At 44.3% G+C, this 17,604-nt stretch overlaps 1 protein-coding gene across 1 annotated transcript; it reads right to left on the bottom strand.

Moving 5' to 3' along the window:
* Positions 1-8,650: 8,650 nt before the first annotated feature.
* inka2 (inka box actin regulator 2) lies at positions 8,651-17,365 on the bottom strand. The gene is made up of 2 exons (XM_068742967.1): positions 17,294-17,365; positions 8,651-9,898 (listed from the first exon to the last, which is right to left on the bottom strand). Exons 1-2 carry the CDS (start codon positions 17,363-17,365, stop codon positions 8,651-8,653), a joined length of 1,320 nt encoding a protein of 439 aa, XP_068599068.1.
* Positions 17,366-17,604: the final 239 nt, after the last annotated feature.

Raw genomic sequence — 17,604 nt, 5'->3', positions numbered from 1 at the left:
AACCAGTGTTTACCCTGATGTTTAAAAAAAACAGGAAAGGGTGTGATAAAGGATAACAAATAAAAGCATCACCATTCAAAGATCTAAGGAAGTATCATCTATCTATCTATCTATCTATCTATCTAGTTTTCAAATGGCTGTTTCAAGTAGAGTCTCCTGCTGTCTGGAGCATTTTCAGGTGTCGTCACCGATCTGACCTTCTTTTTTTTTGCATTGGAGAACACAGAGAACAAAGTGTCCTAATGAAAACATGACAAAACCCTTTGACTCCCTTGTTCATAAACGATGGTGTAAAGACGTCTCACGTTGATGACACTGGCAGCTTCATTGACACGGAGACTTACTTTTGAGGAATGGACAATCCATTTAGAGCAAGTGACGTGCTTTTTTCAGGTTATCCACCAGGTTTTGCAGTTTGCACTAATTGCTTTGAGAAATGCACGAACTGCTGCGCAAATAGTGATGTAAGAATAGCACCAAAGCGACTGAGGAAAAACTGTAAGTCAGCTGCAATCAAGAACACAAATCTCCTGACTCAATTTCTTGTGCAAATAGGGCAACATAAGCCTGCAGGTAAAACATACATGCTTCTGATGGAGATTTATATAACAACTGGCAAGAGCTGGAGGGGGTTTATGAATAATTCTTTACCACAGGAAAGCTGCAGTGTAATTACGGGCCTCTCCTATTGGTCAACCTTTGGTGAAGCTCATTTAGCTTCTGTCAGAGAATGTGCCATGATAGATTTACTAACTTGTTTGTTTAGTGCCAACTTTGGCTCATGTATTTGATTGCAAGAGTCAGATACAGTAAAATATATATATTGGGTTTTCACAGCACTCAGCCTGCAGCCTTTTTCCCATCTGGTTGACGGAGGTCAAAATGATAAATCATTGGAAAATACCAGCTTTTGCGCAGTTATATTCTGCGATCAAGCGATCAATGACAAAAACTACTTTTTTATGATTCTTGAGCTCCTAATTGTAAATAATTTTTGCTTACGACATGATGCAGAGTGCAAAATTTGAAGAGCTGTAACGCCAAAATCCCTGAGATTTACGATGCTCTCTTCAAGGTTCATTAGATTAGTAAATATTGTTGACCCGTTGTCGCCTGCCCATGAGCATTTTAGCATGCTAATGTTGGCATTAAACTGTGCTGCCTCGCCGAGCTACAGGCTACAGACTTTGAAATGAGGACACATGTAGTTTAAATTAAATATTTTTTATCTTAACCACAGTAGTTATAGAAAAAAAAAAAGCTCAATGGGTCATTGCTTCTTCAATAGTACGCAAACTCCTGACACTGCTCCTGAGTGCTGGATTCCAACTTCAGCTCCAACATTGTGAACATTTGGGCATCCAAGCCAGCAGAGACTCACCCATCCGGGGACAGCGGCCTGCACTCCAGCTGAGCCCACACAGAAAGGGAAGCCGTGACACAGATAGAGTCAGCATGCAGAGAATGTGGTCTAATGGCTTAGTGCTCCAGGAGTGTGTTTTCTGCACCAGGAGACGATGTGATGTAAAGCAGCACAGCAGCAGCTTTCAGCCGGGTCGGCCTTTCCATCTCAAATGCATTGGCAGAGTCTCCTCGCATATTCATGTGCTGAGAGAAAAGGATTTTGTTACCCCGTGAAACTGGTGAAAGTTATCAGTTAAATGTTTAATGGGCACCTCTGAGCTGAACTTTCAGGATGAAGGGTGAAGAGATGAAGAGCGGGATGGAAGGAGCTGAAAGTGAGACACAATGTCAGATTCTCAACACCACAATACAGACAGAAACTCCAAGCTGCATGGTGAAAGGGGCTACTGTGGTAAAAATCTGACCCGGGGTATCATAGTGCGGTTTGTAAGATGCACCTTTTTTTTTAGGCTCTGACGTGTAAAAGCTGAGACGGAGATACAGATGTCATGTTGCATGATTTCTGGGTAATTAACTTTAATCGTTAATCGTTTAAATGACACTTCTTATTTTAGATGACACAGAAACCAAACTTCTACACGTTACCCTTCGCAGATCAATATGTTGTGCTCCAAGATCCCAGACACACATGTCGCCCTCAGTTATTCCACCGTTGTGTTATTTTTGTTTGCTTTTCAAGCAAATCCAAATCTAGAAAATTGCTACCTAATTCCAGTTTCATTGATGAAACATTTTGGTCAAAATCAATGACATGTAACTATTGGACATTTAGTATTCAAACTGTTGACTAGACTGTTGGTTTCATCGGAGGACTGCTCTTCTTTAGTCAGTCATGATCGTGTGGTCGGCCGCTCCTTTTGACCGCCGGGGTCACCGTGACTACAGAGGTATTTTGGATGAATCCCTCTCTAACTTTACCCTCAGCCTCATCGCACTGGGATCAAATCACACTGCCCTCTAATTGCCAGGCCACAACAGCTGCACCAGTCCAGGGCAGGGCTGCGCCTGAACTGCCCCGCGAGGGTTAGAACTGAAACCCACGTTGTTAAATTGTGAAGCTAAACACGCAGCTGCAGGAAGCTGAGCTGACGTGAGGACCAGTCATTCCCACTTCCATATTCTGCCTTCCATCTCTCATCTGGCTTCACCCCTGCTGCTGTTCCTCCTCAGGGGGGGGGTCTCATCTCATTGCATCACCCTCCTCTTCCTCCTTACATTCAGACTAAAAGCAGAAATGCTTCTTGTCCTCTCCTCCCACTCTTCCTCTCTAACATTTTATTTTGGTTGCACTTGTTGCCAAAGAATTGCAACAGAATGGAAGAGCAGGTTCAGAGTCGCGTCTGGAGATCGTGCCACTATTGCAGATGATCTTTCACATCCTAATCTGATGCAACACAGAGGTTGTCCCGGAAAAACGTCCATCTGCAAACAGTGATTGTCTGTCGCCCCCAGAAAGCAAAGAAGGCTTTGAAACAATGCAAAAGTATTTTACTGTTTCACGATTCCCTAAATCTAAGAAAAGGGTGGACTCATTATATATATAGAGCAGGGGAACGTGAACATGAAGAAGAATGAAGAGTAAAGATTCATTTGTCTCTGGATGACTCTGAAACTGGGCTGAGTAAATGTTTCCACGGCTTTGCCTGATGTTTGGCTCTGGACTCCAAGGCAATGACTAAGCCTGATTCAAGGTTAGGATTCGGGTCACTAGAAATAAAAACTGCTGAGTCACTGCAGTCGCATGGAATAGTCTACATAGAGTATTATTAAAATGTTTATTTAGTTTTTGGCCCGTCTTTGTACAGTTTGTGATAGTAATCTGGGGGGGGGGGGGGCAGGCTGGTTAGTTGGTATCTGAGAGGATGAGTTGGATGTCAGACGGCAGAGATCAACTCAAGGACGGGTTTTTAAAATCTTGAATTAAGGAGGAAAAACATTTTATAAAACGTTTTTCCAATAATAGACCCACAAAAGAAAATAGGCATTAATGCTAAAATGTGTTGAGTATCTAGATGCAGCACTAAATATCAGTCTCCCACCACCGAGTCAGAATGGGGAATTCGTGTTTAATCTGGATTAATGACGATGAAGAACCCCCACTGGTTGGCAGTTATGATTAAATGAAAGTAGGGAAGAGGCAGAGACCCCCCTGGAGCGATGTGTGTGTGTGTGTGTGTGTGTGTGTGTGTGTGCGTGTGGAGCGGCCTGTCCAAGAGGGTGACTGCAAAGAGCCAATTCATGAGCAACACCCTGTAGAGATTAGGCCGACTGAGTGCGATGCTCATCTATTTCCTGTTGGACGTTTTAAAGCGTTTTAAAGCGTTTTAAAGCGTTTTAAAGCGTTTTAAAGCGGATCTGAAGGGCTTCATGAAAACTGACGCGTCTGTGGGTGGAGGTGGGTCAAGTTAGCAATATGTTCGCTGTAACCGGGGGCGACTGCTGCGACCGCCAGGAGGAAACCAACCTGTTTGATGATGAAGAGCAACCTGACGCCGGTGAGGCTGGAGACAGAGAGCTCCACGGCCTCTAATCTGAAGATGCTGTTATGAAATGATCTCTTAGATTATCAGCGAGAAGCAGTGAATGGAAAAAGTGAATGAAGGGATTAAAGGGAAGCTATTTGTTCCCCATTAATCAATAACTGTTTCAGTAAAGGTGTTGAATTAAATTCAGTGAAGATATTTTTTATGGACTACTGGGATAGGCTCCAGCATGACCCGCGACCCGGAAAACAGACAAAGCGGTCAGGAAAATGAATGAATGAATATCCTTTTATGAAAGATAAACAATAAAGTAAAACAAATTAAATTAAAAGACATTTGTATAACAGTCAAGAATGAAAATGCCGATGCGCTCTGTGTGTTTTCCTTTAGAATGCATGTTCTTCAGGATGTGTTCCCCTCAATGAAGAACCTCAGAGTAGAACTCCTGCTTCTTTGCCTCATTGAGGTAGTTCAGGCATCTGGGTATTATCAGTCCTCCTTCTCGAGGATAAACAGCCAGATGCAGGAACAACCCAAAAAATTAGACCCAGAACTTGATGGGGGAATTCCACATCTCCTCTTGCCTGGGAATCCGCAAGGATGAGCGTTTCACAGGGGAGAAACGTCTGGATCAGCATATTTACGTAGTATTATTCCAAAGGAAAACTGATGGATGGTTAGTGTGGTTTTTTTGTGTTAAGTCATGACTCTTGTACCTCATTTACAAAACTAGGTAAATAATATTTAATGCAACATCATGGAATGTCTGTGAAGTTCTACTTCAATGCATTAGCAGCAGGAGAGAGTGATTTAGTCATTACGACAGGCGTTGCCCTCCAAAGCAGCCCGATGCTAAATCCAAAATAATTTGCCCTAGATTCCGCGCTGCCTTTAGCTCGCCCGCCGCCAAATCTGCTCCTGCTTTGTGCTTTTAAGACATAGTCTTTCATTTCAGAACAGTGGGGGGGGGGGTTTACTTGTTACTACAAATGACCTCGGGTTTTCCTAGCCTTCGCATGCCTGAGTGTGTCTCGTGTTTCTTGTGGGAACCTCTTGCAGAAAGCGACGATTCTGTACGTCCAGGAGCTGAGGATGATAAAACGTGAAACGTGAGCACATTCCTGAGGGCCGAGGTGGCGTTTGTGTGTCTGCACAGCTGAGGCCTCATTGAAAGATGAGAGCCTAGCGGCTTACAGTTGGATGGAGAGGGGTCACAGCACACACACACACACACTGCATTTCTAATTCACTTTGCCCCATTAACGATGATCCTTTTTTTATGGTCATGCGTCACATCATTATGCTCAGAAATAAGTAACAGTCGACTGCTGTAACGCGACACAGCCGTTGCATCCAGTCCTCCCATCGCTCTGAGCTCAATATAGTAAAGTTGTACTACACGGTGCCGTGCTCAGGCTTTGCGTGCCCCAGATTTCGGGGGGGGGGGGGGGGGGAGAGTATTGCTGTGAGGCTGTGAGAGAGTGACAGCTGACTGGCTGGGACCCGGAGGAGGGGTGGAGGGGAGGGCCGGGAGGACAGACATTCCATGTCCGCTGCTGGGATCCCAGAGGAAACTGTGCCAAAAGTGAAGGGACTACAGCTGCAGCTGTTCTCTCTCTCTCTCTCTCTCTCTCTCTCTCACACACAGAGATTATTCTTAGCTGCTGTCTAAATGAACTCTTCTCTGATCTAATAACGTTCATTGACTTGTTCACTGAGTAAAATTGAAATGTGTTACTGTCAGAGAATATTCATCACAGAATATTTGGTATAATGTTTTTTTTACAGTTGTGAAAATGATTTGCAGTTTCTGCAAACCCTGCAAACTGCATCAACTCTGCAGCAGCATCCTGATTGCATTTAAATTGATATATTTATATATGTCGTTCTGAATGTGTTGAGTTCATCCACAGTCACTTCACAATAACGACAATGATGTCTAGCTAACAATGAATGTAGCATGCCACTAATTACTATGTTCACTATTAGATCATTTGCAGATTATTGTATTGAGGTAAGGGTTAATTTCATAAACGTATTTGTTGTTTTAGAGCAAAATCAATCTATTAATATCATTCTATTATCAATGATATTAATAGATTAATAAAGCAGCGTAGCCCAGCAGCAGTCGAGCTGGAATCAGATGTCAGATATTTCTTCTTGCAGGATATTTCAGCTGATTCATGTGATTTGATGTGCATCTCATCAAAGCAAGGGATAGAGTGCCATGAATAGCCTGCGATAAACTGCAATGCTGCAGTGTGTATAACTTTAATTTATTTATTTACTGCAGACGCTGATGGTGTTGTTGAATGCATTTAGTGCGCAGGCAGTGAGCAATCTGCTGGCTTTGCCCTCAGCGAACCCGTTAGTCATGCAGCAGGATTTCATTATAGTAGTCAGGCTGCAGAGCAGAAACGACATTTTAAACATTATTTTATTCTGCACGCCAGATTCTAAATATATCACAGTAGATATAGACAAAGGATAATAAACAGCTTATACAACCAAAAGCTGCAGTGCAATGTTACTCAGTTCATGTTGAAGCGATTGCGTTTTAACTGCCAGTTTTTAAAAAGTTCAAGGTTTCGGGGAAATATTCTCAGTTTATTCCAACCTTAATACTAAACCAACCTGCCAAATTAATATAAGAGAAGCATCCATCATGTCATCGACAGTAAAGAAAGCTGATAAGTGTTGTAGACAATTTGCTTTAAACAATAGTAGAACATTTCGGAATAGGAATACTGCTGTGTTTTATTCTGAAGGGCTGCGTTAAGTAACAGTGGAGGTCTGGTAGTGCAGCCAATCATGAGCATATATCTACCATCGATCAGTAGATATATCTGAGGAGGATAAAATGAAATCTATATGTCAAAAAAGGAATTATCACATTCATTTGATTTGTGCTAAAACACAGCATCACAACTGTTTGTGAATTGAGAGTGAAACAAGTTTGACATTTTAAACATAATTATTTGAGAGTCAAGACACAAGTGCATTTTGTTTCTGAAAACATTTAATTTACAAAGAGTGGTGTACATGACAAAAAAATCAATACTAAAAGTTTTCAGAAGCCTGATCAACAACAGTGCTGAACATTTCAATTACCGGTAGACATATACAGTAAACTGAAAGTTACATCTACAAAAACATTACGGATGCATAATAATGTTGTCGTTGACAATATCTTTTAAAAAAAGGGCCCAAATTGAACTTTGGTTTGGCTGTGACAAGCAGCAAAGACTCAATGTTGTGTATCCCTACTGCAGTACTCACACTATACTGCAGTACTCACACTACAGGATATGACATCACAGACTGTGTTCCATAGTGCTTTCTGTGTGTGATGGACCCACTTCATGTCTGATTTGACCCGGATACTGATAGCACTGTACAGATCGACTGGCCAAGAAACTCCTGCAGCCTAATCGATGCTAGATACCCCCCCCACAGACACACACACACACACACACACACACACACACTCAGTGAAGTCAGCCGTTTGCTTCATAACAATAAATTAGAATGTCAGATTGTCCAACGGTGGACCTTAATGGAAATCTTGAGTCAGAGCAAGCGGCGCCATCCTGAGGGGCTCCGTCAACGTGAAAGGGAAGCTGCTACGATATTTCTTCCAATGAATAAGACCGAAATATTTTACTATACAAGAGAATATATTCTGTAGGCCAAAGTCTACATAAACTGTAAAATGACTGACGTGATTTTTGTGCAGAATTAAAAACCATGTGCTGGAATATTATGATATATGTTCATCGTTGCTGCTGGTTAGCTGGTGAAAATGCATAAAACGTGACAGAGGTTACAGGCTTTTACTGTCTCAAACATCTCATCATCACAACCCTGGACAGTAGTTGCCTATTTGTATGTAAATTACAGTATTTAACGTCATTATTATCATCATCTTCTTCGAACCTGCAGCGAACCGGTTTTATATAATAACTGGGCACCAGATTGAAGTTAGTCAGTAGGGCTGTCACTGCAATCGCTCCCCCCTCCTCTCTCTGCACAACAACCTGGAGGATTGCCAGTTGACTCAGCGTTGCACCAGCGAAGAAGAACTCAGAGAATAGCACTGGGGCAAATCTGAAACGTTAAATCTGCAGTCTTTGAACTCGCCATGCAGCTGTATTGCTGCTATTCCTCTGAGGCAAAATGAGATGAGGCAAGACTAAATCTAAGATCTAAATAGCATGCGTTCCCTGAGCAAGGTGAATGAGAATGGATTCAGTTAAACCTGAGTTTCCACACCGTCACGGCCCGCTGGAAACCTAAGACAACTTATGACTGCATTTAATTTGGCAGTGCATTCAGTAACAGCCGCTTTTGTTGCGTCGCAAAAGAAGACTAACAAGGCAGCGTGACAGTTGGTGTGTCTATTCACAACCGCCAACGTGTGAGATACACAGCGTGAAAAGTACACTGGGGTGACATTGTGAAAAAGATGTACCGTCTGGAAAGATATCCCAAAGACGATAGGTACAACCCAATCTGACAAGCACGCTCACTTACAAAGAACGTTGAATAATACAAAACTTGCAGCATAAAGATAATCTTGAGTTCACACACAGCAGACACACACTGATAGTCTTGTGTTGGGTGTGAAGTTCATTGTCCCATTTTTGGAAAATAACCGTATTTAAGCCTGTCATTCACTTTGCAGCACATGGGATAATCCCCCCCCCCCCCCAGCACCTGCCACTCATTCAGTTTGGCCTCACTCACACCCACACAGCTGTGTTGTAGTCAAACAGCGGCTGCATTTTGTTCAGACCAGTCTCCGACTGTCCCCTGTCTATATAAACTCCTGCAAATTGCTGCTGGTGGACCTGGGGCAACTGGTAATGGTGGCTCCTGTCCGTCTCGCATCGCTGGGGGAATGGTCTACCTTTGCTCTGCTGTCCATTCGCCCAAAACGGCAGGTAAAAGCAGTGTTTGGAACTCTTAGGGGCCAGTTTCTTTGGCCTTTTGAAGAGGTCACTCTCCGACAGTTCGGGGGCCATCCAGCCAGGTCTCTCCTTGAGCAGCTTGTCCCTGTCCGGCCTGACGCTGCGAAGGAACTTCTTGAAGATGTTTGTAGTCAATGAAATCTTCCTGCAGATCTCCTGTGAGCGGCTGAGCCGCAGAGGGTGAGCCGGAGTGTCTGGTCTGTCCACCCCTAAATCCAGCATCCTGTCCTCACTCCTCCCGTCTTCCTCCTCCTCCTCTTCCCTCTCCACCTCTGGCAAGTCCAGCCAGTTGCCCACAAGGTCAGCGAAGACATTGTCACCGAGCACCAAGGGCTGACGGTTGCGGCCGCCACTCATAAGGGAAGAAGTCCAGTCACTGTCATTGTCTGTGCTGTCCTTGGAGTAGTCGCTGTCCAGAGACGGGCCCTCTCGGGAGAGGTTGTACAGGATCCCAGGAAGGTCCACCAACTGAGCGTGGTGGAGATCTTGAGGAGCTGGATAGGGCTCGGGTAGAGGGTTACCCACCGTTGGCCCATAGAAATCCACTTGTGGAGCAGCGTATCCCGACCACCTCTTGGGTATAGACTCGAGCTCATGCATGCTCGGTAGACTCCTCATGCTTCTTTCATTCGTCTCGTTCTCACTGTCAAGGCTGGACGCCGAGGACGAGGAGTGTCCTAGGCTGCTTCTGTTTTGAGATGGACTCCTGTCATCAAGGCTGCAGGAGTTTCCGCTCTTCAGAGAGGACCTCGTACTTGGAAACGGACTCAGGCCAGGTTCGTCGGGAATCATTTGACTAAAACAAGTCCTGTGATGATCGCCTGCAGTCGGAGACGCTGTAGCTGGTGCTTCAGGTGAAGCTGGCGGAGCGGGGCGTGGGAGTCCTCGGTTAATGGGTCGACCTGAAACATTAAGGTTTTCTAGCGCTGTCTGAACCTGTAGGAGCTTCAGTTCCTGAAGGGCTCCCATCATTGAATTCATCTGAGTGTGGAGGCCATCGCCGGCTTCTTTCATGGACACCTGCAGAGAGACAAAGAACGTTAAGAATTGATGATAAAGGACAAAAATCGGACACGTCAAGTTCAGCCTAAACCTTATGGGGTCCGAACATCACAGCAATAATCCTGCTTTTTGTTTTCCCTGTCAGTGAGACTCCTCCTTTGTTTGTCTCAGTCTGCTCACCTTGTTTAATTATGTGTCATGTGACCTAGTTTTGGATGACCAGGGCCCCATATGGCCTGCGCATGAGACAAGATCCGGACCCTGACAGCTGTGGAACAGACTGGCTTGCACTTTCTTTCTCTTCCACTCTTCCTATCTCAGCTTTTCCCGTTTCCATCCATTTACTTTAGTCCATATTTGCACCCTCCTTTGCATTTTGTTCTCTTCACTCCCACTTCTCCCTCTGCAGCGGTAATCTTAAGTTACGCCTCTCTCCTTTTGTTCTCATGTGTTTAAAACAGTGTCATGTGACCTGGTCTAACCGTCTCCTCCTGAAGGCAGACGGAAAGACCTAAGGCAAGCATTGAAACCTGTGCCTCGACTCGTACGGCTGGATCATTCATGCCTCCATCCAGAATTTGAATCACAACATGTTTAAAAACACACCCACAGCACCAAAGCTAGAAGCTGATTGATGAGCAAACCTGCAGAGAAGCCCTCCCTTTTGCAAAAAAAAGGGATGAGGAAAGAAAGCATGCAAGGAATTTAGAATAAAGTGTGTGGGGGTACCTCCTGGTGAGACACACCTACGGAGGAGCGGATGAAACTGAGAAACAAATCTCTTTCCCAATAAGCTGCTTTGCCATGATCGTTAATGCAACAATACAGAGATCTGCTGCCAAGATGAATTCCACTGAAAACACATCTCTTACCTTCAACAGGCATTCACCTGGCGGGAGGCGTAGATATGTCTGACTGTTGTTAGTCTGTGCCAGCCTGTCTCTGCTTCTCACCTTTCAAATGGATCAGTGTGACAACCTGTATATGAATCTGTCTCCAATAAGGGGGGGGGGGTAATCACAGCCAATCAGAGCTGCTCGTCCAGCCTATAACCTCCAAACGCTGGGAGGGTGGCCGTTGCTCAGGCGGAAATGGTCTGACAATGAGGAGGAGGGATGGTGGGAGTCAGATGAGTTGGGTTTGAAAGACGGGAGGGGGGGGGGGGGTGAGTCTCTTGCCATATGTGTAGATGTGTTGATTGATTTAATTATGGATGACACCATAAGGAGGTTATAGAGGCTGTAATACTTAATCTTGGGGGAGTAGTGATTGTGTCGAAACCCCAGGTGGGAAAAGTAGATATGTCGAACAAATGGCAGAACGGCATCGCACACAAAGCAGCCGCTAAGCGCCGAGAGAAGGGAATGCTGCAGAGGGGTTTCTGGGAAAACTGACATATGGAGGAGATACGGAAGATTTATGCTTTTACTGTATGAACACTTAAAGCCTGTAAAGATTTCTACTACTGTTCATACATATTTGACTTCCCAAAAGTTCTTACATAATATACACAGTTTAGTGATGTTATGTCATTAGATTATTGTCCTGATTGTTTTTTTAAATTAATAATTTAATTTACAAAAAAATATATATGCAGGCTTCTCGCCTACATTATTTTTGCATTACCAGAAGTCAAAAACCAAAAATGAGAGAAAGCAGGAAATATTTAAATGTGCAAAAAAATCTGGGAACATCCTGCATGAAGAGTCCATCAGGATTGTTGTGTATTCATTCCCTCTCTTAACGGAATAAGCTGCCATTTCTCACACCATGCACCTATATCACTTTTCTAACACCCTAAATCATTACCATTAAAGCTCTGGGTTAAAGGCTGAGCTAAAATGAACAGCCTCTCAGATCAGATAATAAGCCCATCAGTGCACATGCTGGGAACAAAAGCCCACGAGGTTCTAAATTAGGCAGTGATGGTACATGTAATTAGCGCAATCATGTTGTCTCTCGTCTCTGTGTCTTAGAGACACATGGCTGACTTCATTAGCTTTATAATTCACTGAGTCCATGGAGAGGCTGGGAAAAGCCCTCATGATTGTAGCTCACTTTCCTGCACAACATCAGCCGACAAGTCCACAGACAACACGGCATGCAGAGTTGTGTATTTCAAGTTTATGCAGGGATCATCTGAGAGATTACCACAAACTGAGCTGCTGGTGCAATAGCATCGCCTCAGTGGCCTGTTCTCATGCAGTGTAATTGGGCCACACCTGTTTGCGCAAAGTTAACCAAAAGCACCCAGCGTCAGCGCTCACATGCAGCTTTTCCATTCATGCAAAAAATGCGGGCATTCCCACCAGTTGTGAAAACCCTCTGGGCTGTTTACAGGCGTTTCTATTCTTAGGCAACATTAATAAATCATATTGTTTCCCAAGGAACAAACAGAGCCGCAGCAGCAACCCAAACGCCACCACTCCACCTTTACTGTGCCAACCAGGCGCTCCACCAGAAAGGCGGAACTTAGCGGCCTGAATATCTCAACCCCCCTCAACCTTCATCCTGGAATGTTGATGCTAAAAGCGACTTCACAATGTCCCGCGGCCATTTCTGGTTTAAACACAGACGTCGTTTCTTCTGAGACGTCTCAGGTTTACAATGTGTGAATCGGCCCAGGGGCCTTGTTAGGACGAGGACACAACAGACCTGACAGAACCAGCTCAGAAGATATGTGTCCTCTCTAATTTAATAAGAAGGGGGTTAAAATGGGGCTGTGGGGAACTGCGTCGGAACACTGGCGTCATTATCGCATCCTTGTGAAGCGTAGTCTTTTTTTCCCTTAAAATAAAGCCTCTAAATCATTTACTATATCAAGCGTATATTTTTGCGTAAAATGATCACCGTAAAGAGCAAGTCAAGTGAAAGAAATGAACAGAAGAAAGAAAAGCAGGGGCTGTCCGGACCCCCGCCCCCGCCTCATCCCCGTCTACGTCTTCTATTCCTGCAGTGATGCCAGCCAACCAGACATAATTTCCTATTAAGGGCCGAACGCTTCAAAGTTTAAGAACAATGACTGACAGTCTTGAATTAATGTTGAATGGAAGCTTATTATAAAAGATTTTAATGCAAAACCTTTGAGTGGTTATTATTTCATTTATATTCTCTTACCATGATCCATCCACTTTGAAGACATATCCCAAGCACATCCAATATGCGTGCAAGTGAACTAAACACCACAATGAATAAATCAATCAGTGCTCCTCCTCTGTCTGAGCGACAGCCTCCATCCAGTTAAGGAGTGAGAAACGAAATCGCTGCGTAAACGAGGCGATCGCACAAATCCACACAGCCATGTCCAGACATGCCTCACTTAGAGGAAGTCAGTGTCTGCATTCTGAAAGGCATGCTTGTGCGTCTTTGCCCACTCATTCATGCGCTGTGCTGCCTACGGATTACAGCCCCTTCACTGTTGTTGTTTATGTATTATTGGGGGGGGGGGGGGGGGGGAGGAAACAGGGAGGCCAAGGTTATCAGGCCCAAAAGGTCATCCTGTTGAGAAGGAGCTGGGCAGCAGCAGCAGCAGCAGCCGGGTTACTCCTCCCTCCACTTCCAACCCTAATGAATGAATTAATGGTGAGCTGTGTGGGTCAAGAGGAGGAATGGAGTCTCTGTCCAGAAGATACAGAGAGGCTCTCTGTGGCCGACCTGCTGGGCATGACGGACTGCTGCATGCAGCCCAGCGCGGCAATAAAGCTGTAGAGCTGGGAAATATAAATTACAGTGCACAATGGCAATGAATGCCTCGTTGACAAAAAGGGTTATACAGTGACTCCATTTGGTCTCAATGTCCTCAGGGTCATATTTAGGAGAGGTAAAAGCGTGAAAAATGTACCTTTTAAAATGTTGGCATGACAAATTGGTAAATATTTCACGTAAAATGTCTCCACTTCCCTAACTGCCCAGTCTTGGTCGGTTCATCAAAAATGTCACTTCATCCTCCTCCTCAGTCTCAGCAAAGTCATCGGCCACCACCACCACCACCACCAGTGTCTGGCCTCCATGAGGATTCATGTTGCCTGCCACAATGACTAATTTATCACACATTATCTGAGATAAGTGATGACAGTCTTCTTTCACTACACTCGTTTTTGAGCACATTTTATTGACTCAACCCACAGTGAGAGCGACGCCATGAGAAATAACGGACAGATTTTTTTCGACAAATGAAGGCGGGCTGAGGAGAAGAACGGAAAGGAGAGGCACAACCTGATCATGTGTGGCTGCAGCAGCAATGAAAGGAACCTCTCAGCTGTGTCTTGAAACAATAAATCGAACATGTACTGCACAGCGGTTTATCCTCTTTCCTGTGACGCATGACAAAGCAGTTCCTGTGCAGAGTAACATGATGATAGAGTGGCTTTGAAAAAGGTTAGCAGCTCCAGCTCCAATACAATGAACAGCCGAGCAAAGCCCCACAGCTGCCCTCCAAGAGCCCGGCCAATTTTAGTTCAGGGGAAGGAAGGGCAGGATGGAGAATATGAGCCGTGAGGGAGCCACCAAACAAATGAGCGTAAATCCAAACCCTCATTCTGTTTTATATTGTGTAAATCTTTCTGATCTCACACCTTCGAGGTAAATAAAAAGACCATGAAACTCTGATGCACGCGATCATTCCAGAATATGCCTTAGATTTCTCAATCGTTATGATCTCATGCGTGTTGGGTTTACCGTTTTACTCCATGGTGACAGTTGGGTTTGAAACTCTCCCTCAGGCATGATAGAAATAAGGAAGTATGGCGCATTTGAAATAAGCTCCAGCGGTGATGTCATCAAAGGTTTGATTTAGTGTCTGAAACTCTGGCGCTCAGCAGGTGTGAGCCCTTCATGATGACTCAAAGACATATCAGTGTTTGCAGCCTAGCCTCAAACCTTGCATTGCTAATGTCTGACTTTGTGTCTGTCTGTCTGTCTGTCTGTTGTATGAACAATGAGTCAACATGTATCTGAGACATATTTCATGCTGTTAATCTGTTAAAAAAAAAAATCCAAAGTCAGGACGAAAAGTCCCAAAACAGCGTAAAGATCAAATGTGGACATGTGAGCGGACCCTTCCCCCCCACAGACTGACCCATCGTGACGGTCATCTGACTGCATCGGGTTCCAAGGTGTCTGCTGTGGAGATTGCAGATGTAATTATGCGATTTAATTTGACAAGCTTTGAATACATTGCTCACATTTTCAACCGTATCTAGGTCAACATGTAAAGCAAAATGTCTGAATCTGAGCTCCTTATTTAAACATAGCGTGTGTTTTACAAAGCTGCTAACTCTTTCAAATGCCCTTGGACGTGTATTTGAGTCATTACCACCCAGTATGACTCAATTAGACTCTAAAAACTCCCGAGCATTGAATCACTTTTTCAAAGGCGTCTCGTGTGTCCGTTCATGGCTCCTCGCTCGGTGGGCGGGCTTGAGAATGTAGACGTCGTGTTCTAGCTGATATCAGCAAAAAAAAAACAGAAGATGAAGGTATAAAGATGTGGATGAGATCATTATAGATGTAAGGCTTTTTACGAGTCGAAAAGAAATTCACAAATGCAACAGTATTTCTTTCCTCGCATGAAACGCACACAAACTCCACCCAGTGACGACCGATGCTGATTCCTTGTTGAGTGACAGTGACATCAGCTGGATGGATGCAACAGTCATTACTGATCAGGCCACGGTCGGGGCGAGGTAACAACCCTCATCGAATGGAAAACAGCAAAGTCGTACGGGATATGAAAGTGAAATGTTAATCAATCCACTGATCAGGCACATTGCAACCTGCTTAAATCATGCATTTATTCAACTAGATATCAAATCTGCATATGCCGTGTCAAATTAGATCATTATATGTGGTCAAATCAATGAAGCTGTGTGATCATCGTCATCATCATCATCATCATCATCATCATCCAACCTTGACTAAAATAATCCAAATTTGGAAGTGAGTGTAACGATGATGCAAAGCTTCAGCTGACTTCTAACTGGTTATCATGCTGGAGATAAAGATCATGAACCTTGGCTTAAATGATAGGAGGATCTGGCGTGGCCCTTTTTTTTTACACCATCGCCTTTGAAGAGGAGCCACAATTGATTCAAGAACAACTTGACTCTGCTGCAGGTGAAAGTCAGCTGTTTCACGTTTCACGTTTGTGATCTGTGTGGCAGATGGAGCTGGTTTACCGCGCTGCACTGAGCGCTGGATGAAGAACCACCACAGTGGAGAGAACAGTGGCAACCTTGGCAGAGCCACCTCTTATTTCCTGAACAACAGCTTGCATCCCACATGGCGTTGTGCAGACGGAGAGTGCACGGGACCATGTGCGACGCCTGTTTAATCCCCAGCGTGGCATGACAATTTTTCCGTTATATTTCCGAACTGTGAGAGGGCAGCTGGAACGCACCGTGTCCTCCTGCCATCAGTGTCTCCTCCCTTAAAAATCTAAATGAGCCACTTGAGAGACTTGTGGCTAAATTGGAGTTGCGGTGTGGATCATGTTGCAAAACAGGCGGCCATACGAGGCCGTCTGTGGGCCAGTGGCTGCACGGAAAGACAAAAAAAGGAATCTGTGTGTGCTTTGAAGATGATTCCAAATGAAACTTACAGTTACAGGCTCTTTTTTTAAAATTGGTCTACAGTGTCGCTGCCAACTGATTTGGTGTGAGGGTGCAGCTTAAACCTTTTTTCTTTGCATTTCCAAGACTGGATTTAGAGATAGAGCTGTGAATTTTACCACCATCAAACACATTTGTTTTTTTTAAAGAGAAAGGCAGACATGAGCTTTTTAAATAATGGGGACTGGCAATTCGACAGGGCATGCTTATTCTGTGAAACCTCCCGGAGACTGCAGTTTCTCTTATACGCCCCTTTTAAAGCAAGACCCAGTACTGTGTATCACAGGGCTACAACAAGCAATGATATGTCCCAATAAAAATCAGATTACAATAGAACAGAGACAATTTGCAAAAGACACATACAAATGAAGGAGGGACAAATCCCATGAATTCCTGCTCAATGAATAAGGAAACCATATGGTCAACTCTGGTGGACAGCAGCACGTGAACTAATTCACACTGTGACTCATACTAGTTCTCATCAGAGCGACAACACAGCGAAAACTGACTCGAACTCTCTACCTTGCCCCGATGGACAGAGGAGGAGAATCAGATCCTGCTTCTGGTGCGCTCAAAGCGAACACACATGCGCCCCCAACAGAAGCGTAAAACTATCAAATCACTAGAGGAGACCCACCAGGGCACCCAATATCCACAGAAATAACTATACATTTCGATTTTACTTTATGATAAGTTCATTTCAATTGTATGTTTGCAAATGTGCAATTTAGAAATCCCATCTGTTTAAATGCGTTATTATGCGGTAATAAAGTCGACCAAGGAATGAATGAAATGGACAACATACCAGCTCTTGCTTCAGTCGTCTCAGACACGCGTCCATGTTTTTGCATTCTGGTTTGGAGAGCGGCGATTCCATGTTTTATTATTTTGTATTTTTTTTTTTTAAACACAACAATTTCAGATGAAATGCTTCGCCTGTCGCTGCTTGAACTTGAATGAGAGCTTTCTGTCAAGCGGAAAAAGAAAGAGAGAAAGACGCTCGCGGAGCGCAGAAACCAATGCGCAGTCACCGACGCGCAAATCTGTTTCGGAATGCGCGCCGGGTTCGTTAGGATGTAATCCTGAAAAGAAAAAGTAAAATATAATAGATAAAAA

The sequence above is a fragment of the Brachionichthys hirsutus genome, chromosome 8, assembly GCF_040956055.1.
Source record: "Brachionichthys hirsutus isolate HB-005 chromosome 8, CSIRO-AGI_Bhir_v1, whole genome shotgun sequence".
Lineage (NCBI taxonomy): Eukaryota > Metazoa > Chordata > Actinopteri > Lophiiformes > Brachionichthyidae > Brachionichthys > Brachionichthys hirsutus.
This window is presented reverse-complemented; position numbering and strand designations above follow the sequence as displayed.